The sequence below is a fragment of the Dromaius novaehollandiae genome, chromosome W, assembly GCF_036370855.1.
Source record: "Dromaius novaehollandiae isolate bDroNov1 chromosome W, bDroNov1.hap1, whole genome shotgun sequence".
Lineage (NCBI taxonomy): Eukaryota > Metazoa > Chordata > Aves > Casuariiformes > Dromaiidae > Dromaius > Dromaius novaehollandiae.
Window position 1 is genome coordinate 71,458,487 of NC_088130.1, and position 22,454 is coordinate 71,480,940.

Consider the following 22,454-nt stretch of genomic DNA (forward strand, 5'->3'; position numbering starts at 1 on the left):
AAGGCGGCTAGTTAAACTAGCTCTTACTCGTCTGAACCTTCCCTCAGGCTAGGCCTTCTCTCATATCTTAAAAACCTCAAAGAAATCCTTGGGAATTAGCAAAGTCTTAAAAACTGTGAATACTTTTTCCAGAAGGAACGTACGCCATTGGAAATACCACTTGCTTTAGTGAATAGGGAGCAAGAGGGAATGGCGTATCCTAAAGTTATATAACTAATTGTAACTGTGCAAGTCTAGTACAACCAAACTGATTATTTTCAAGTGGATTGAATGACAGAAACTTTCTTTGTTCAGAGGACAATTTAAATGCAAACTTAAATTGTTGAGGTGTATTTATTAATAAACTTTCCTATGTGTAAATCCTTTTTTAAGGTATAAAGATTGTTGTGCAGCCAGACTCTCAAGCAGTGCTCCCTGGCCAGGTCGTCAAGCTGTGTTGCTGGGCAATGGGACACCCATTTGTGCATTACCAGTGGTTCAAACAGGAAAAAGAGGTAATAGTTGGTGCAGAATATATACCTATATGTGTGTGTGTGTGTGTGTGTGTGTATGTATGTATGTATGTATGTATATATGTATGTATGTATATATGTATGTATGTATATATGTATGTATGTATATATATATATAATTTTTTTTTAAACAGTGAGAATAATAGGTAATGACTCTGTGGAATAATTTTTAATACTTTTATTTCTCTCCCTGGATATTTGTTTGGAGATTTCTGATAAAACTAATTTTTTTTTTAGCTATGATTTTCAAATTCAAGGAGAGATGCTCACTCTATCTACTAATAGAAATAGAATTTCAATAAATGCAGCAATATGACCCTGTCAATGTGCTAAAACAATAAGATGGTTCAATATATGCAGACCATTCAATCTTTGGATACTAATCCTGGAAAGTGACAGTTGGGAGACTTTTGTATCCATCTACCAACCACTGTCAAACAGGCCGGTGAGAAACTGGTACACAGGAACAAATGCCAATCGTTGTAGGTCTAGGACAGAGGGGAACTCATTTCCTAGGAATCAAGTCGAAGGCCTGAACTCAGTGATGTCACAGACTTAATAAAAAACCTGGAGGGCGTGCAAGCAGTATCTCTGGAGCGTCTGAATGGTAGCACTTCTTGTCCTGGTTATACTTCTACAGGGTGAATGCACATTATCTTAATGTTGTTATAAGTACTGTTTTTAAAAATGCACTAAGTTTATAGTATTTTAAATTGCTGCTAGGACTGAAAAATTTAACTCCTTTTCCTCCATCTTTCTAAAGGCTTATCTAGCTTATCCAAACCATGGCTTAAAATAAAAATGTGATTACAGTCAGGTCCTGCTCATTACACTTAAATATATTTCTCACTGTAGATGTAGTAAAAAATTACCTTTCTGATACTGACAGAATGTTATAGTTTCCTGGTCATAGTTGAATATACCTTGAGATAAGAACTGAATGTAACTCAAGAAATTATTCAAACTTATTTGTGGGGAAAGATTAAGAATTTCAGGAAAAGCTTGTCAGCTGTTTTTGAAGAGCTCACAGTTGTTTTAAATAGAGGCATATGAACTGTTCTTGAAAGACAACCTCTTTCAGAGCTGCTAAATACTTAAAACAAGACTTTCTCATCTGAAAGCTTCAAGTAAATGGAGGAGTTGAGGCTGGTGTTTCTGACACTGAAACAAATATTCTAATGTTTGATCCTGGTTTAGTTTAAAGCAGTCTAAACTTAAATATTTCCTGGTTCATATTTAATTCAGGTTCCCCATGGTAATTCTCCAGAGCTGGTTTTGAATCCAGTGCAAGTAAATGATTCCGGCTTTTACATCTGTCGAGTGAACAGTGAATCTTCCTTTGTGTTCAGTCGGTGGGCACGACTAGAAGTTTGTGATCTCCATGATACGTCTCACAGTGAGTAGCAAAAGCCTTTTATGGTGGGACCCCTCTGCCTGGATTGCACCTTGAAGCCTATTAAATCTGTTTTTCTCCAGCCCTTGAGTAAGTGGTTATCTAACGAACACAGTCTTCTGAAAGTCTGTCTTCCTGCTTATTAGGGGAACTCAGGTCCCGGTTGCTATCTTGCAGAGATATGGAAGAGGGCTGGTTTAAAAAGGTGCTATCCAATTCTTGCTCTCTTATGCTGGCTGTGAAAGCAGAAGAGAAAGGAAGTTTCACTGAGTGGTGGGTAAGAATAGATTGAAAACAAGCAGAGACTCAGAATTGTCTTAATTTTTAGAGGAGTCTTGGACCAGAAAAACAATTCTTTAACTATCTTGCTGTTTACCAGAAGCCTGTAACTTGTTAGTGACTGGACAGAAAAAGTCTTTTCTGAAAGCCTGCCCCACTGGCTTAATATTCAGGACTGTTTGGCCTCTCTCTATATGTTTGTTGCCAGTCTGGGTATATAAGAATCTTAAAGAGGATTTTCTTGCTTTCCTGACCACAAATAAAATGAAAGCAAGAAACGTATGAGGTAAAAGGAGTCGTCTTAGTGTGAGTTGCATCTTCATAAGTTTCGTAACATATTTGGGTGTTAGTTACCAGTTATTACCTGCATAAGAAAAAAACATGGTAACTCAAATGTACTTATAATGGTATAAATCCATATAAATTTGTGGCAATGACATGAAGGTACCTCTGCTTCAACAATGGGATAATCTGCATCTGCAACATGTATGATGGAAATGTGGAAGAAGTAGTTTCAGAAGAATGGAATAAATAGGAGAATGCAAATAGGGTAAACAGGTGTCTACTCAACAGCATCCACCTAGTACTGGGATCTCTTAGAGTAGTGGAGTGTAAAATAAATCCTGTGTTTGGAAATTTACTACTTGGTCTAGTATACAGACACCGTGCCCTTATTTCCAGTTTCCGAAGTTGCTGGTGTGTGCATGTGTTCTTTTTTTGTTGTTGTTTTGTAGAATAGTCAATAGCATTTAATAAATATATGCATTGTGTTTGCCTTTTTTAACTTTCGAATTAAATACGTAGCCTTGGCTTGCCATTGATCCTAAAGATAAGTGAGATTGAAATCAACTGTACTGTCTTCAGGCTATAGAGTGCTTATTTTGCCTTATGTCATCAGTCAGAGTGTGTACCGCTTGCATCCTGCCTATAGAATTTATTCCTGGAAGAAAAAGGGGTAGAGAGTACTGATCTTCCAGTACAAGATCAAAGCCTATTGCAGTGTCAGCTGAAGTAACCTTTTCATATTTTCGTCTCTGACAGCTTCTCCATCCCTTATCTGAACAATGATTTCTTCTGCTTTTCCCTTGCTCCTACTTCAGGTTTTATTCTGTCAGAAAGCTGCAGGTTTAGATCTTGCTGATTACACCAGGAAGCTTTAGGTGCATAATGGCTACTTTAGAAGAATTTGAGAGAAACAAAAAATACATTGTTTCACACTTGTTGCAGAAGTTTTGATGACTAAAGGGCAGTGGGTACCCACAGACTAGTGCATTGCTTTATGTTCCATGACTCCTGGGCAACCAGAAACCTTAATGGAAGGGAATTTTAATATGCTTTGACTAGCTACGAGCTCCATGATATTAACATGTAATGAATAATGTGAAAATAAGGCACAAAAAGTTCTGAATTGTAAATAGTAGGAAAAAAACAGCTGTAAATGAGTCAAAATTAGGCCTTGGTGATGGACAAAAAGGATGAGGGGGCAAGGATGGGTTTCTCCTTCCTGTAACTTTCTCTCTTAGGGTCCTTACAAAGAAACGTAAACTGGGGGGTGCAGTGCATACACTGAATGAATGATTTCTCTTTCCTGCAACGTTTGGCCTGGGATCCCCTGTGATTGAATCAAGCTAGATGATGCACCATCTCTGCAAATGCTGGCTAGATCTGAAGTCTCCTATTTCAACTGTTGGCTGTCTTCCCCCCTCCCCCCTTTTCTCTTCTTTCTTTCCTTTTCCCTTCAGTTGCTTTCCTTCTCCAGATCTCTTTTTTTTTAACCTCCTATCTTTTCCTTGCTTTCTGTTTAATAAGAGCTTGACTCCCCCCCCCCCCCCCCCCCCCCCAAATCAAGGCTGTCTTTCCAGCTTGTGACCAGTGAGGCAGCCAGAAACAGTTTCAGAAACATCCTGAGGCTGGTGCAGGTTTGTTGGTGTACTGCGTGAGTGATAAGACAACGTGCTATACCAGCGAGCGCCTGTAAATGAGACTGCGGTAAGAGGTTGCACCAGAGACAGAAGCCATATATCTTTCAATCTCGTGTTCTGTTTCGCCATCTGTAACTTGTACATATGCTCTTTTGTCTTAAAGATTAATCCTGCTCAAGTTGACTACAACAGCAGTTCCTTTGCCTCTCATCTTTCTTCTGTCTTTCTGCCCTTGAGGGAAATTAATTCTTTTCATTTTGTTAGAGATCCTAATATCAAACTGAAGGATTGACAGGGAGGGATTGAGAAGGCTCTGAACAGTTGAGTGAAAGAAACTAGCGTTTATTTTGACATACAAAAATCTTTTATATGGTAAGAGATGCGGTAAACAGTTTTTCCTAAGCAACCTTTTCAGAGGTTTTTATTTGTTTCTGGAGGACTTGGTAAGCCAAGGTCTCTCCATTCGAAATGCTGTACAACGCTGGTATAGCATATATTGGCAGATTTCTTTCAGTTTCCTTAACTGTCTAGAGGCTGCATTAGAAAATACCATCTTCTTTTAAAAAGGCGAGTCAACGCTGATAATAAACACATTCACAGTGAAGTCCTTGGTGTGGCATTGTACTTAGATATTTCAAATTACATGCAAGAGTTTAGGGCATATTCTTGTGTGTCAACAGATTTTGTCAGATTCATAGGAAATGGGACATACTGTAAGACTCATGAAATTGAACTTGTTGAGATTTGAGAAGAGAAGGATTGATGGGAAATGCAAAACATCTTCAAAGCATTTACTTCCTAAAAAGTGGCTGCATGGAGGGATGGGATTTATTCTTCACGCTTATTGTTTATAGGCATGAAGTAAAGGGTTCATATTTCAGCAAGAGAGATTTCTGCTAGACATTAGGAAGTATTTTCTAATGACAGGAATAATAAACACTGGAATGAGTCATCTGAAGAAAGCACAGAATCGCCACCGTGTGAGCATCTGCCAGGAGTCATATAGTTAATGGAGCAGGTGACCATATTTCCTGTGGTTGTGTTTTGTCCATTAACCTTTATGGTAACTGATTTTCTTTGGTTATTATCTGCCCTACTGAGACTTGCATGACAATGTAATTAGCAGCAAAAGAGTAGGGGTGTTATGATAGAAACAGTGTTTCTGCTTGCCTGTTGATTATTCATGATTTTTTTTCCCCCCTCCTGGCCAGGAAGGAGGCTGGATTTGAAATACACAATGGATTGATATCCCTTGTAAGCTTTGGCATGTGAAGGTGACTTCCAAAACCAGGAAACATTGATTTGTATCTGTTGCTGTTAAAGTCATCGGTAGCAGCTTAATAAAAAGCTTATTTTTCCCATTGAGAAACAGCAAATCTTCCCATATGTGTTACTAGCGCTCTAGCCGCGCAGAGGGGGACTTTATTTGCCTCTGAGTGCATATGCTGCTCATCTAAAAAGTTTGGGTTTTGTCATTTTTGCTGTCTGAAACAAATCCCTTTCCTTTCATTAGACTTGACCTCCCTTTTTTCTAGCTAGTGAAAAGTGTGATTTTTTTTTTTTCTTCTGTAGTAGATGTAAAGATTTACAAGTTGGTTATTCCCCAGTTTAATTTTATCTGTATTCTAAATTTGTGCCATAATCAGAAGTTGAAAGGATTTGAAGTTGAATTAATCAAAATGATCTAAATATATAAAGTTGATTCATTCTGATAAAGTGGATTTTTTTTTTTTTTTTTTTTTTGTGTGTGTGTGTGTGAAGCAGACTCATGTTACCCCACAGAGGCACAGCTTCCTACCTCCCGTGAGGTTCTTGTGACGTTAGCAGCCTGCCTCTCTGTAGCTTTCTGGCAAATAGGTATTTGAGGCTGTCTTTGTAAAGTACTTCTCAATTTTTGTTTCTGGGATACCAGTTTCTTAAACTACTCTTCAGGGAAAACAACTTGTCATTTCCTTTTTGGAACATCTCTTAGGAAAAAGACATAGGAGGAACATCTTTTAGGAAAAAGACAGGACTGCAAATACTTAAATAGAAAACTTAGCTGTAGCTTCTAGTGGGTTTTGAGCACATCTTTTTGTAAAATCCCTGAAATATAAGCTAGTAATGCGCTAGGAAGTGCAGATACTAGTAGAATAGTGTTATCCATATCACTGTCTGCCTTTAGTTTGTGAAGGATAGTGTCATCAGCCCTTAATCATCAGTCATGAATAGTTCTGATGACAAAATATGTGTCTACATACTTAGTCTAAAAATAAAGATGTGAGTGACCTTGCAGCTGAGATGGAAGATCACTGGTATGGCCTTTACAGGTAGGTCTGAGCTTGCTGTACTGTGTCTCAGTTAATCAAGCTCTTCAGACATACAGATCATAAAACTTTTCAGTGGTATTATACAACTTTTTTGTGTGTATAGTGGCTGTATTAAAAATGAATTTCAACATTTCAATATATTTTTAGCATATGTAGAAACTTTTATCAGCTGGACTGTCCTTTAATGCATTTCAGGTTTTCTGGGTAGATTTCTTGTCTAAAAACGTTTCAACATGGAAACACGGCAGGAGCTGGTGTTTGTAAAGTATTTTTAACTTTGGGTTTTTCTTATGCATTTGCTGTAAAATTTGATGCTAAGTTTAGAGTGAGAAGAATATGGGTATGCTAAAACTAATGGATTGTAAGATTTATTGTAGTCACCAAAGTTTTACCTTGATTTTTCTCCAGTGAAGCGAATAAAATGATCTAAAGGAATTCTTATTCCTGCATACACACCTGCACACAGGTTGGGTCCTCAGTCCATCCCACTGCTCTTTGTACTTGTTTTTTTCTCTAGAGCTTTTCTGTTACAGCTCTATATTTTGGGGCTGTGCCCCTTGGTAATCCCATTGGCAGGAGTGAATGATGCAAAGAGGTCTTTGCATCTCTTTGCTTGTGGGGTACATTTAATGTGCATTTCTGTTACTTTTCAGTTGGAAAAACGGAAAACAGTTGCTGCTCCTTTTTAGCATACTCTTTAAAGGAAACACAGCTTAAACTAACTTTCATTGCTAGTTAAAGTCTGCTGTAATTATAGGATGGTGTGCCTGTACTTGGATAATTCTTACTGATGTATGTTTGATTAATTCTCTCTCTCTTTTTTTTTATTTTTTAAGGGAGTTTGATTGGTTTGCCTGAAAACAAATTACGTATTTGTGTTCAGCCTCAGCCGCAAAACCTGACGGTAGGGGATGCTTTGGTACTAGAATGTGGAGCTATTGGAAACCCAATTCCTCATTACCAGTGGTTCAGAAATGGATTTCCCGTGGCAAATGGGAGCAAAAATGTCTACATGGTAAGTTACTGCAGAGTGCCAGCATCAGGCAGTTAATATGTAACCACCTTTTGCTTGTTATATAAAGTTCCCTTGAAGAAAATAACTTTTTCATGTCGTGATAACCTTATGCAGGTGCACTTTACACTAGTTGCTCTCATGTGACGACAGTATTCTGAGACTCTTAGGTGCAGAGGTGTAATCCTGGACACCGGCACTGTGTTTCAGGTGGTAGTCATGGGGTGGAAGGCTATGGAATTGACTTAAACATATATTGGGTTAGAATGACTTATTGACATAACAAAGATTAAATATCAGTAAAAGTGAAAGCTTCTCTTTCTATCCTGTGCTGCAAAGCACTGTGATTTGTAAGAGTGGTTGTATTCAATGCTTAGCGCAGCTTAAGCCTTTGAGGTGGATTTGCAGTGTGGCATTCTTTCTTGAAAGCAATTTTAGAATATGAACACCGTCCATCGTACTGTGGAATGAGAGTATCTACAGCTTTTAGATTTGTATAGGCTTTGTTTAAGCCCATTACAGGGGCTTAAATCAAGCTGATACATATATTCTTTGGGGCATCGTGGGATGACTGTGATGCTTACGCAGGTAGCTTACGTGGGCATGGAACATCAGGGGACGTATTGGTGTCATGTATTCAATGACCAGGAAGATCAAGACAGCAAGAAGATAGATGTTGTTATAGGTAAGGAGTCTTTCAGTTTGACGTAGGGAAGAAATTGATAAATTGACTGACCTATCATTAGAATTTATTTTTGAAGCTTTCAGTATTAAGCCAAGCACATAACCTTCTGTATTTTTAGTTTATCCATTTGTTAAAATAGCTATCCTTGCTGGCATCAAAGGAAAGTTTAGAGCTTTATCGGTTCTAAAGTGCTTTGGATTCTCATGGTGATCTGTGTAGAAATGCTACCACTTTTTGACAATGCTAGTATGTATGTGGCTTGTCAACAGGTGGTGGGCTGATTGCTTCATCTTCATGCTTTCTTTGACAACTAAACAGTTTAACTCTTGAGATTTCATTAAGATCTTGTTAGTGATACCAGCTGTGTTATATTCTTTGAGCCCTTTTGCAACCAGGGCGGGTGAGATTATCCACAGAAAGTATAACAAAGAGGTATAATACAGTTTAGTGGATCTGCGTATATTTACAGCAAACCAAAGAGGGGGAGCTCTGTTTGTGTAGCTTCTAGATGTATTTGGGAATACTATCACTTAATTCATATGAAAAGCTCTTTCCTCTCGTGAGAAATATTCTAGTTTGGTATTCCTCAGTTTTAGCAATAATTGCCATGCAATAACGTAGTCAGTGCTGACAGACTTGCACTGCTGTAAAATGAGCCAGATTGTGGAGAAGCTTGGCAGTGACCTTTGTATTCCACTTTGTGCTAACTCTCATAACTGAGAGCATGAATTGTCTTCCAATTTTTTTTCCCTTTTAAAACACAAGGAAGGAAAGCTATGGCAGTGGAGTGCACAGAAGGTAAAGTGAACTTTTAGTTGTGAGTCAATTTTTTAAAAATTAATTATGGGGATGATAGACTGTTGCTGAGAAGCATGGGTGGCTTAAGGGCTTCAGCGGGCTTTAAAACACTGATGTGTGATGTCATGTTACTTCTGCATGTGCTTCTCCCTTCTTTGCCTTGATACCATGATCTAGAACACATGAAAAACACCAAACCACTTTCTTCATCCTCGGTGTTAAAAGTGATTTGATTTTTGCATCATTTCCATGTCCTGCACTTACAGATTCTAGTGAAATATAAAGATCTTGAGATTTCTTTGACTGGGCTCAGGAGGCAACATCCTTGTAAGAAAGCCAGAGCTGTTCAGGGACCTGAGTGACCTTAGAGGGTTGGATAGAGCTAGTTCTAGTGATTCTGTCAGCTCTGTGCCTGCAAGAGAGTGTTTCCAGCAACTATTAGGAAGACCTTTCATTCTCCTTTGCATTGCTCCAGTGTGAGCGGAAGACCTTAATCTTGACCTTAGTGTTGATACCATCCCTTGATTACTGAGCATCTCCAAGTATGTAAAATTTGCATACTAGAAAGAAACCATATATAAAGATATACACCTGCTTTTTTATTTTTATTTTTTGTTCCCTGACCTTATCTACCCAGCAAAGGAAAAACAAATGCATTCCCAAGGTGCATTCAATGGCTCTCTACCCTGTTTGTCTTGATATTAAGCTGCTCTGCAGCATTTCTTGTTCAAAGCTAGACAAAAGCTGCTTTGTTAAAGGTTTGACATTGTGAGGGGTCATGACCTATAGCTGGAAGGTGCAAGTACTAAGCATCTGCAGCGTCAGCCTGGCTTCCACAGAACAGCTTCTGAGACTGATTGTCTCTTTGAGCCTTTCACATCCGTTGTATACGGCAGCCTCCTACTTATCTGTAACTCAGCCAGCCTTTGAAGCGGGAGATAACCACTGTATTGTCTACGGGGCCGTGCACCCAAACTACCGTTTGCTTGGGTGCAACACCATTTTTCTGCTAAGCTACTGTTAGAAGCCACACTGGTATCAGTTTAGGTCACCACGCTTTCCCACATGGATGTATGAGTCTGGCTTGATAGCTTAAGATATACGCCTGGTGTTCCACTGCATGGAACAAGCCTGCCCTGGGAGACCTCCGGTGCTTCGAATAATTGACTTTTCTTTTCCGTGGTTTCCAGTGTTCTCAATAAATAGGTGAAACCTCTGGTACTTTAGAATGTTTGAAAATCAAATCAGAAGCCTCTCTGAATACACGCAGGCTATGAAGTAAACTTTCTTGCTCAGGATGTTGCTTTTTTAGCAGTCCTTAGAACATCTGTCATTCACATGGGTGATTGTGTTCTTTTTCCTTATTTGTTCGAGCTGCTTGCACGCCTGTGGGACTGAGGGTGCTATATGTTTTCCCCTTTGTTTTTGTTTGAGATCTGTTATATTGTTTTGCTGTGTCTCGCATAACTTAATATTTTGATGTAAGATTTTCTCTTCTGCACCTCTGGAAGAAACCCATGTAAGGTTAGATTTACAGAAATTTAAAGCTAAATTTTGGCATATTTTAGAAAGATTTTCTATTTTGGCTTCTACTAATATGGCATGATACTTCTATTAAAAATATTATTTGGTTCTTGTTTAAACTATGATTTATTGGTATATTTCTTCACAGAAGATCTAAGTGGTCTTCAAAAAGCTGGTAAGTGATACGTTTTGAAAAACTTTAATTTCAGATCTTCATTTCACATTACAAATCACTGAAGGCTGACTGTGTTGCAGTATGTAACATCTGTTATTTGTATGTATTCATAGCTGGGGATTTAACAGGGGCATATATCATGTAAAGGGCAGTGCAGCTTGCTGGTTTCAGTAAATTAACTTAAAGATCCAGAGTGAACCATAGGGTGGCTATTATCTTTGCAAAATCACGTAAAGCTGCTCTTTTATATTATATGCTTACATATTATATAAATAAAGAAGGAAATTTTTTTGCTTTTTTTTTTCCTGTGGCTTACTTGGACTCCTAAGTCTTAGTATGTTTTTGTTCTTCCTGATGGTTATCTGCAGACAGAAGGGAGCCTTACTGATGTAAGGTGACATCCATGAAATGTTGAGTTGGTACTTTTTGTAAATCCAAGTTGGAGTGGACTAATGTGATTTGAAGCCTGTTTGTTGTTACTGATAGAAGTCCACGTCTGGAATAGTACTCCCTGAGGCATTATCCCTGATGCTGTGTTCCCCAAAGCTCAAATCACAAATGTTATATGATTTCCTGTGTTAGACATCCAAGATATATTTACTTTTGCCAAAGCTTAGTTGAGGTTACTGAAAGATCTGTCAGTGATGTTGTCGTGATACATGCATGGTACCCAAAGCAGTAGGTTTGTCACCTAGTGTTGTTCTTTGCAGAGTGTTGGCTCTACCATTCCTCCGTGAAGGATAAAATAAAAGAATTTTACACATAGCAAACTGTTATCCCTGCTAAACATCCCCCATCTTGCATGTCTGCATCTCATTTAGAGAGGATGAAGTGTTTCAGATGTTACTGAAAATGCTGATATGCAGTTTGTAAGACTCAAAATTACACTATAAGTATCCATTATATCTTAATTTCTGGAAAGTGTTATTCATATCTTACAAGGCTGTGTTTGCTGAAAGAGGGTGAAGGGAATTAGGTAAAATAAAAACAAAAGCCGTGCACTCTTACTTTCCTTCCTAGCTTTAAATAAAATAACTTACTAAGCAAAGTAGTACTGATGGACTGTTGCTTTATGGAACATGCAGTTCATTTTCTTATGTTAACAACTGTGGTTGCTATTACTGATGATCTATTCTTTTAATTTATTTCAAGCAGACCTACAGGAACGATCAAATGACAGACCTTTTGGTGAGTAGTTTTGTAGCTGTGATGGACATATGTATATCTTATCTGGGAAACAGAGCTGTCTGAATGTGGCTTCTTTTGCTATAGCTGGTGAAATAACTCTATAGTGCATGTAAAGAGCTGCAGGGAGGGAGACTTTTGTGTGTTTTTATAGTCCTTTATAAAACTTGGTTGCCTTTTCACTAGTAAACTTGGGTGAGAATACCAGTATTTTTGATGACTTGGTGGAATGCCTGTAACTTCTCATCTCTTCCAGTTTATGGTTTCAAATTCTTCTGACTGTGACCTTAACAAGTATGTTACCCCATTACTTTGAGTACTCTGATAGTTGGGGGTAGTGGCATTAGGATGATTTCAAAAGAAGAGTGGCAGTCTCTGCACTGGGAGAGTATGCTATGTTGCAAGCCTAGCGTAGTGTGGATGCTGTGATCCTGGGCTGCAGCCGGACTAACCACCGAGGTGGATACTGTATGTATGTTGTGAAGAACAGCCTGCGGTCAGGCGTGTTGCCCTGACTGTGCCGGACCGGGTGGAACGGCTGCTTGCCTTTTCCAAAATGTTAACCACTCCCAGATCCGCCAGTATGAGTGAGTGAAAGTCCTTCCCTATCCTGGCTCATTTTTTCTAAATAGATTTGAAAACTTGTACTCTTAAAAGCATTTCAATGCCAGTATGTTTCTGTTACGCTTTGTCTGTCTCTGCTTTTAGAATAGCTTACTGTGTTTGAGACCTTGCAAGTTTTCCATCTGCAAAAATGTTGAAAACAAGTTGGGATCTTGTCTGGGGCAGTGAAATGTTAAGAGACTGAGGCTATGAACAGAGATTCTCTGCTAGACCTAGCTGTGCGTGGTTAACGTCCCTGAAGCAGGTTAAGAGGCGTTCACATGATCTTTTGTGTCACCAGAACCGTGGGACAGTAATTCTTATCAGAGACGAGAAGTAACAAACAAACTAGGGAGGAAAATGTCTTGCTTTAACTGAATAAATACCTTTCTGTAGTGTGCAATTCTTGGGTGAAAAACAGGCTGCTAGACTCTAGAGCATCTCTGGCAATGTAGTTTTTTCCCCTTCATAGCTGCTTTGTTCACTCAGGGCGGAAATACTTCCAACTTCATTAAAATCAAAGTGAATGTATCTCAAACTATAAGCATGTTGGCAGACTTCCTGCCCCCACCCCAATTTTTTAAAATTCTTATATATCTAATTGTTTTTAAGCAGAACAACAGCAAAAAAACCCTTAACAAACAGGAAAAAAAAGACTTTTTACTTCTGACTTGTAAAAGTTATTACTTAAATGTTGCTTGTTTTAGAGACAGGAGCCTGGGAGATGGGGGCATGAAACTGTGTTTTGTTTTCTTCTGTTTGTTTTAAGAAGCATAAGACAATTCAGTTTGTTTGGGGAAGCATATTGGCCATAGCTTTGCCATGAGAACTTTCATTTTTATTAAATTCCTTCCTCCTTGTATGGGGGAATTGGATAACTGTCTGTGCTTTCAGATAAATGAAAGAAATGGAAAATAGCCTTAGTGGCTCAGTTGTTGACAGATTAGCAGATCTGAGAACCTCTGCATTCATCACAGTTCAAATGTTTTGACTGTCAGAACATGCTGCAATGTTTCTTTGTTTTCTTGGATGAGAGCTGAGTTGAGTTCTAGAGTCGACGTAGGAGGACTTAAAATATTGTGTAAAATATTGAGGTATGGTACTATTTTAGCTTTAGAAGAAATTAAAGGTATTGAACCCAGGAAATATGTAAATGTGCTGTGACTTTGTTTTTTCCTTTGCCTTTGCAGCAACAGACAAGGTAGCTCTGTTAATAGGAAATATGAGCTACCGGAATCACCCTCAGCTCAAGGCTCCAATGGTAGATGTCTATGAACTGACCAATTTGCTAAGACAGCTGGATTTCAAAGTTGTTTCTTTGCTGGATCTTACGGAGTCTGAGATGCGAAATGCAGTGAATGAATTTTTACTTCTCCTGGACAAAGGAGTATATGGTAAGAACATGTGATATTCCTAGTGGAGTAAGTTGATTTTGTGATGTATCAGGTACACAAACATCTGATTTTCTTACCTCTTCCAGATAATGTGATAATAAATTCATGTGATAATAAAGCAAACTTCACTAATAATATGTATGTAGAATGGGAAAGGTAAGTTAGAAACACCAGTGGCATATGCTTTGACCTTGACTAAAAAGGTTATTGTTGCTTTATTATTGGAAAAGATAAAATCTTTGAACTCTTCAACCACACCTAAATATATACTACTTAGCTTTTCACTGCAGAGTACTTCAGTGTTTGATGGTACTGGTGTGTTTATCTGCTAAAAGCTGATGCATCTGTATAGCAGCATGCTGTGCAGAAGTTACATATTTATACTAGGAGGTTATTAGTAATAACTTTTACTAAGCATTTAAGTAAAAGCATGAAGAGTCCATTATGTCTGTATCAGTGTATTATGGGAAAGAGCTAGTAGCAGAATAGCAAAAAATGTACAAACCAAATTATACTATTGTAAAAGCTGCTCTGAGGAGAGGATATTACTTGCAACAGATTAAAGGTTTGCTCAGTTCACTGGTTACGAATCTCAGTTGTAGTTAAGAGAGAGCTCTGAGCCATGAATGTGTTAGATGCACTATATATTCCAGCTGCTTTACAACTTCTTTTGTACTCCTTCGATATGTGCAAAGATAGAAATATAGCTTTTTCTCTCCTCCTCAAACTTTATAAAGAAAATTAGACTATTTTTTCCTGAAATCCTTTCCCTACACATTTATTTAGATGGAAAATATTTGTTTCTACTACTTCACATTAAGGATTTCCCTGCAATACCAAACCTAAACCTTTTCCTAGGCTTTAACTGTGCAATAAGCATCAAGTACAATTTTTAAGGGTTACTGAGACACAGAATTGACCCTGGGTCCAGAGATGGGAAAATCAGAACTGACCTGTCTGTGTGTACCTTGCTCACAAACAATGGATGAAATGGCTCACTAAAACAGTCTGCTGAAGAGTGAAAAGAAAAGGACTACTGAGAGATTAACAGGCACTAAACAATGATTTCTTTCTCAAGGTACAACCAAAATTGTTTTGAGTCTTCTCTGATTTCCATGTGGGGAAACTGCTGTGGGAAGTGTGAAGCAGACAGTGGCTCGTTCAGGATCTGTCTGTCAATAGCCTGTCACTTATTCTGCTAAATTTCACTTATTCTGCTAAATTAGCAAAATCTCATTCTAACTGCAGTTTATCAAAATAGTGAGAATAACCCACTGTCTACTCTAGATGGCTATTTTTGTGCTTTTGCAAGGGTATTGTAGAATGCAAGACTACATGTAATCTTGAGCAGTAGTCCTTGCTGCTCATAAGACACCTTTTAAACACCTTAAACATCTCTTCTGTCCTCTGCCCTTTCCCATGTCTGCAAGTTACTGCATTTGATTAGGACTGACCAATCCCTAGATATATTTAGAAATTGCTGCTTTGCATTTTGTTGGGGGGAGAGGGGAACAGCCGTAAATATAATATTGAATATGTTCTAAGTTTGCTTGTTGGACCATTTCGATCGTTCCCTGTCTTTCTACTAGATGTCTGCAGAATGGTCTTTCCTTCTGGATTTCCATCCTTCAGGAGCTCTCTGGGAAGAGCTGCTGCTGCGCTCTCTTAGTCCTTGCACACCAGACTTTCTTAGAGAGCTGTGGAAGAGGGGCGCTTTCAGAGCCCTGACAGTAAGCTGCACTCTGATACGGGGAGTGGGAGGGAAAGGAGGGGGCAAGGGACATGGTAGCAAAGCCTTTATCTCGTGAAGTTGTTGCAACCTAAAATACACAGTACAAAAATAAGAGAAAAACATTGATTTCACCCTGTAGTTAAGATGTAATGCTGAACAGCTTGCATGCACACTCTCTCTTTTAACCAAGATTTTCAGGTTAAATAGAAAGCCTTCTTTTGAGTTGCTGGGTTCCTTTCAGTTGTCAGGATACTGGCCTCACAAAAATAGTTTTTCATTATGTCCTTGACAAGGAGTGAAAAAAATCTGCAAATCTAAATGGCTACTTTAAAAAACAATTTGAAAAGAAGCTTTTAAGGAAACCTAGTTCTCTTAAGCTGTACCTGTGCACTACAAAGAAGTTAAAAATAAAACAGAAAAAATCCTTTGTTGGGTATACCTAACAAATTGAGAGGCATAAACTGAGAATTTGATGAGCTATGGCATTCAGGGTTTTTTACTTTCTGCAGTTGTGAATAATAAAGGACTTTCCTAAGACTCCTCTTTGGGCAGAGCTCAGATACAGCTATTGCTTCCACAGAGTTGTGGAAGCTTTGAATACAGAGTTAAGGATTTGTCCTTTTCTTATGTCTTTGCACATTATTCAGGGAGTTTAAGTTTGGAGTTTGTTGCTTAAGGAGGCAGCGCCTCTAACTTTTTTTTTTTTTTTAAACACTTTAGACTTGAAATAAAGCCTAACAAAAACCCGAGGTCCACACCTCTAAAGTGTCCTGCAGTACAATCATTAAGGTGTTGTTGCCCTCACAGTATAGGCTTACATTACAGGTAGAAATTAATCTACAGCATGCATACTGAAAGGTATGTTTAACACACTTCTCTCCTGTCTCTTAAGTTCTTGAGTTACACATTCATTTATAAGATATCTATAGTAGAATTTTAGTAATGTTTTTGAACTACCCTCCACATACTGCTCAGGAGGTGCCTTCTCCTCGGACAGTGAATAACCAGTCAGGTCTGATATGCATCACTGCTATTCTTAAGTCATTTTTCACATACTTGGATTCTTTGTCGTGCTTAAACTTGATTTGGAGGACAAAGGGAAAGGCAGAACTGGCGGCCCCGTGTTCGCTGGGGGAGGGTGTGGTGGAACTGTTCCACTGAGCAAAAACCTTCATGTCTTATGCAGAACAGACCACCTGACTTGGAGCATAAGGAAGGTTCTTCTGTAGGCTTCGAGCAGTTTGCTGCTGACTGCCATTATTTTTGGCTTTTTTCTAAAAGCTAAGGTTGCATAAATGACTGGAGAAATTATTTAGGACAGACCGGAAAGCTGAGGCGGTTGTTCCATTTGGGTTGCAGAATTTCCCATAGCAGCATCCACCTAAGAAAACGTTGTTTGACTCTTTTTGGAACACAAGGTCAGATTATTTTTTAGCATGTCTTTTATTTTTACTGATGTGATACCTGATGCTCTGTCTTTGCAGAACTGGCTGATCTGACATTTCAGCATTTAAGTCAGAGCCAAAACTCACGTGATATGAAGACTGGTTATGACAGTAAAGTTTAGTAAACTTTCTGATAGCAATTTTCTTTTAGATGTACTTTGTTATACATTTGAATGAACTTTTAGATTCTTACACCTTCTGATTTTTTTTATAATTGCTGAAACAAATTTAGAAAACAAAGTACTGAAAGGCTATAATGAGTTTCTCACCAGTACTATCAGAGGGCACTTTTAAGGTGTATTTTAAGAGCTGTATTTTTCAAGGAAGTTGGCATTTCTGAAAGCTAAGCAGAGAGTTTTTCAGTAGTGTTTGGCAGTAAACTAGTTCATGATTTAAATGGTCATTTTATTCTTTCTGGATAGTGGCTATTATTATCTCGGAGCATATAAAAGATGATGTGAATGCACAAATGGATGATGATTTATTGCTTTTTAGTAGGCATAGCTCCAAATAGAAGAGGCACAGTGGCTATTCCTGTTTAGTTCTTGTTACACATACCCATGATGTCTAATGTGACACTGTGTAATTGCTACTTACTGCCAGGAAAGTGGCATTTCAGATACCATTCCTTAAGAGCAGGAGTAATAAACAAAGTGATGATGATTATTTCCTTTAATGCCTCGGTCTATGTTGTATTAAATGCTGTATGTAATCAATACTGTGTTTTGCAAAGGCTAAAAGCATAGACCCATACATTTTAAAGGCTGAAAATAATTAGGCTGTTTTCATAAACAAAGCTGTGAACATCACTTAAATGCTGATGTTTATGAAGAACTTAAACACTCAAAACTGTTGTGCCAAAGTGTCTACTGAGGCCCTCCAAACATGTTTGCTTACTCTGAGTATACAGAGACTTATTTCTGATCTTGAGTTCAATGTATTAATTTGTTGCAGATGCTGACCAGATAAGCGTAATAGTCATTTGCTGAAGGATAGAAAAGAAACCCAGTTGCTATTTTTGAAACATTTCTATTCACTGAGAAAATATTCTGCTAAGTAGTGTTCTGACTCTTTTCATTACTCTTTCTACTTTTTTTTTCTACTAGGAGAAGACGGTGTGCATCTTTTTCCCCTTCCCTTTCCTTCCCCTTCCGCAAGGCACGTTGCCGCAGGCTAAAGGCCGCGTTGGCGTTGTCACTTGCTTGACTTCGTGTTCTTAGTGTTCTGTGACATGGAAAAGTCTCTTTGTGCAAAAGGTGTCAAGGATAGTTATCTCAAAACGGAAAATTTAAATGTCATTACTATGTGGTACGCTGTAGAGATATTTTGTAGCTGTGGATGTCCGTCTTGGCTCATGAGTTTCTTTTGGCTGGTGGATGAGTTCTTATTTGCAGTTTATAGTTTGTTGCGAGACACCTACTGCCGGTCTGACACACCAAGGAAACAGCACTTGGGGTGTTTTTATAGTCACCATGGAGTAGAAACTTCATCAGTTCCCAAGTCAGTTTGGCACATCTCTAGTTATCAATGAACATGAGGCTGTTTACTCTACCTCTAGCTTTCCCTGTCGCGTAACCGGGATGGTGTTAGGGCTGACCCAGCCTTCCAGCCCAGGGCCCGTGGGGACAGCACCGTCGCTGTTTGCTGCAGTGCCGATTCCCCTGGTAGCCGGTAAAAAGCAGAGGAGAGTTGGAGGTCACCAGAGGGGCGGTAACTGGGCTGCACGCTGGAGAAGTCTTGGCCAGTATTTTCTTCTTAGGTGAGCTGACTCTACGTGTGATTGATTGACCCTGACAGCGTTGTTGTTGGTTTTCCTTACTCCTTTAGCAGTTATTTCCTGATTTAGGATGGATGGATGTTTATGGGTTGTTATTTGCTATCTGGATTCAAAGTGGTGGTATGTTCTGTTGGCAGGGAGCCGCTTGGAAGTAGAGTCTGGTTTGTCCTCAGCATGATCTATGTCAAGCAGTCTGCAAAACAGTAACTTTTAGCTGTAGGAAGTGATACTGTTATGCAAGCGTTTGGTGTGTCTAAGGACTTTATTGCTTCCTGTATAATGTCTTAAAATAGTCTGTGTCCACTGTTTCACTTTCTAATTAATGAGTCAATTCAAAGAAAGCAAGTTGTTAGTAGGCTTCAGGGTTATGAAGTAAAACAAGGTAATGAGAGGGTGGTGGGAGCATGATTAGTGTTGTGTTTTACCATGGCTATAACTCATTAATTTGAGCTTGAAAAATTTAAAGTATTATCAAAGCTCATATCTTTGCTGATTTTATTCTGCATTTTTCTTGCTTTAACACAGATTTTTTTCAGACTAGTCTTACAGAAAGTGAAAAGGTTTTAAGTTGGAGACTTGTGTTCCCTTCTGTTAGTCCAATTACTTCTCCAACATACACTCGGATATATAATCTCGGTTTAGGTCCAGATCCAAACACTATAGAAATGAAATTTAGTAGTTTTCCATTAACTTTTTCCTTAACCTGACATAATGTTAGGCACTTGGCAATTAACTTCATTTTTAACTCTTAAACTACCCCGTCTCAGATAACCATAGGAATCTTATAGTTGGCCCATTAATACTTTATGTATTTGCTGAAGTTTTTAGTTACACACAGTTAATTCTGTGCCCTTGAACTTTAATTTTCAATTGAATAAACTGTTGTCGGCTTGCAAGACTTGCTAGACTCTAGCAAACGCATCGCCATTAGGCTCTTTGTTTAAATGCATCCTTACATCCTGGGGTTTACCTTGTATGCACTTGCTGGTGCTTCTCTTTACTATGCATGTTTCCCATGAACAGAAGCTGAGCAGTGCTGACTGAATGGAGCAGATTGTGAGGTCTTGGCATAGTCCTTAATGACTTGAGAGCTTGCAAGTAAAAGAGAACGCAGGTCTTAGTTTGAAGGTCTGTGATCATCTCTCTGTATTCCTTTACACAATATGCAGGGCTCTATGAGAGAAGTATTTTCATTTGTTGTATTTATCTGTAAGATAAAGGGAAAATCATCTAGCATACCTAACTACACAAGCCGACTTCAAGATTGGTCATTTTAGTATGTTAGGGCAAGGGTTGTTTTGCATTACTGAATATTTAAGTTTTATAATGACAACTTTCATGGCTGTGTATAGTAAGAATAACAATATAAGAAGATCACGTCCATAACTAGCATAAATTGTCATATCTCTGCTGACTTTAATTCAGCTGCAGCACTTTACACTAGTTGAAAATCTGACCCATAGACAGCTATGTATGGATAACTAATATTATTTTTAGAAGCTGGAACTTGCTGTAGATAAACAAAAGCAGTACAGGGAACAGGCAGAAAGAAAATTCTGTTGAATCATGTAAGCTTCTGGTAACTGCGTTTTATGGCAATGAAAACTACTGAGATTATCTAATTTTACAGCAAATTGGTGTGGTTTTAATATTTGATTTGCTTATTCATAGAAGTAGAACTTAAGTCTTAAGTTGCAGTTTCCTTTTTTAGGGTTATGAAGATACATTATATTTTTCTCTATACAAAACTATTGCAGGTTTGTTTGAAGTTCTGTAATCTTAAACTGTTGTAGACCATTATGTATTGACACATGAGGGAGATTCTAGGATAATTTATTATCTCTAGGTAAGCATTGAAAGAAGTTGCTCATATAGCAGTTATGAATCATGAAACTGTAAAGAGATCTAGATGCGATCAACTAAAAGTGAGTTAGTTGCTGGTGGTCTGAATAATAGGAATGTGCTCTGGACTGCTGCCAAATATGATCATGGAATAATCATTCTTTTCTCTAAATGTAAAAATAGTTCTTACCCCTTCCTATACAAAAGATAAAAACATGGAGAAACTGACTGTACAGAAGAAACAGCAAAACTGAAAAATCACTGTCATAGTATAAGCAAGATTTTCCTCTGATTTCTAGTTATAGTAATTTTAAGAATTGTCAGTAGTAATAGTAGGTAAAAATTTTCAGAGGGGAATGTAATTTTAAAGATTACAGCATCTTGCAAACAAAAAATATCCAGTAACACTGTTTGAGGTTATCTTTATCTGTTAAATCTGCACCAAGTCACTACTACTCAAAGCTTTGTAATTGCACATGTGGGGAAGCTGTTTTACAGCTGGCACAGTTCTTTGCTTGTATCTTCAAGTTCTAATATATAGTACACAATTGGTTATTTCTGTTAGAGGCCAAAACTAATTAAAGCATTTTTAAGAGTTGTTTTATTTAGCTATCTTTGATTACATGTGTCACTATACAGTAAGTATTTGAATGATCCTATTTTATGAGCAAAAACTTTTATTTTTATGTCTGTGTATTATGAGGTTGATGTTATCCTTTTATTTTTCCTTCCTTTCTTCCTGTACTAACAAAGGTATATCAATACAAAAAAAAAAAAAAAAAAAAGAAGCTGCTTGGAGTAGCTTAAATGATCTTCCTCTCCCACAGACGCATGCTGTGGGCACAGTGCATGAAATCATGGCCGTGCTAGAATGGTAGAAATGTTCTAATGTACTTTCCAACTGTGTTTTCAGTCCTATCTATTTTGACCTCTCAGGTTTGTTATACTATGCTGGCCATGGCTATGAAAACTATGGAAACAGTTTCATGGTCCCTATCGATGCTCCAAATCCCTACCGATCTGCAAACTGTCTGTGTGTACAGAACATCCTCAAACTGATGCAGGAAAAAGAGACAGGACTCAATGTATTCCTACTGGATATGTGTCGGAAAAGGTAGAACTAATTAATCTGATCATTCTGGTGATTCAGCTTTCTGTCTCCACATGCAGATACTTGCCTCTTGATTTGAATGAGAGTTATTTCAGCTTTTTGTTTGTTTAAAAGTTATAGAGGGTCAGCCTTGTTAGTGAAGTTAGGCATCTTACAGAAGAAAAGTGAATGTTTTCCCTTGCATCTTTAATCATCTTTATCATTCCAGGGAGCAAGGAGAATCCATATCATCAAAGGCATGTTAGTTTGACAGAGGGGCTGAAGTACTCATTGTATAATTCTTAAGAGGCGTGGATTATGTGGACTGCTTTTATGCTAAGGAAATTGTATCTTTATTTAGAGCTTAAAAATCAGCTAGTTCAGCAGATTTTTCTAAACAAAGTACTGTTTTCTTTCCCTGTTAAGAGAAGATAAATACTATGCCTGATTCAGCTTGCACTTGAAATCAGCTCTTCAGTCAGCACTTCCGAAAGTCAGTCCCTAAGGGCCATCTATGTTTTGTAATAGAAAATTGCTAGTGCCTCCATGTTTGCAGAGCCTGTCAACTTCACTGCTAATGAAATGCCCGTGATCTAATTCAGCTTCACAATTTGTTATCCAAACAGAAAATATTGCCGCATAACCCGTGCGTCGACATTGCAGACACCATGATTTCAAGGAAAGAATTCAAATAGTTTTCATTGTAGCCTAAAATGGCTAGTCATCATCAGAGACTTCTTGCAGAGATTTTTGCCAAATTCAATATTGGTTAATATA

At 38.1% G+C, this 22,454-nt stretch overlaps 1 protein-coding gene across 2 annotated transcripts in view; it reads left to right on the forward strand.

Annotated features, from left to right (window-relative positions):
* The window catches only part of LOC112985190 (mucosa-associated lymphoid tissue lymphoma translocation protein 1), a 43,219-nt gene that overhangs the window by 8,424 nt on the left and 12,341 nt on the right, over positions 1-22,454 (forward strand). The window contains exons 3-11 of one of the 2 annotated variants that reach the window (XM_064500353.1): positions 373-494; positions 1,758-1,908; positions 7,252-7,430; positions 8,016-8,112; positions 8,878-8,910; positions 10,583-10,609; positions 11,762-11,797; positions 13,588-13,791; positions 21,524-21,701. In XM_064500353.1, the coding sequence (XP_064356423.1) occupies positions 373-494; positions 1,758-1,908; positions 7,252-7,430; positions 8,016-8,112; positions 8,878-8,910; positions 10,583-10,609; positions 11,762-11,797; positions 13,588-13,791; positions 21,524-21,701 (1,027 nt within the window). The remainder of the gene's footprint in view (positions 1-372; positions 495-1,757; positions 1,909-7,251; positions 7,431-8,015; positions 8,113-8,877; positions 8,911-10,582; positions 10,610-11,761; positions 11,798-13,587; positions 13,792-21,523; positions 21,702-22,454) is intronic. The other variant, XM_064500354.1, reaches the window with a different exon arrangement.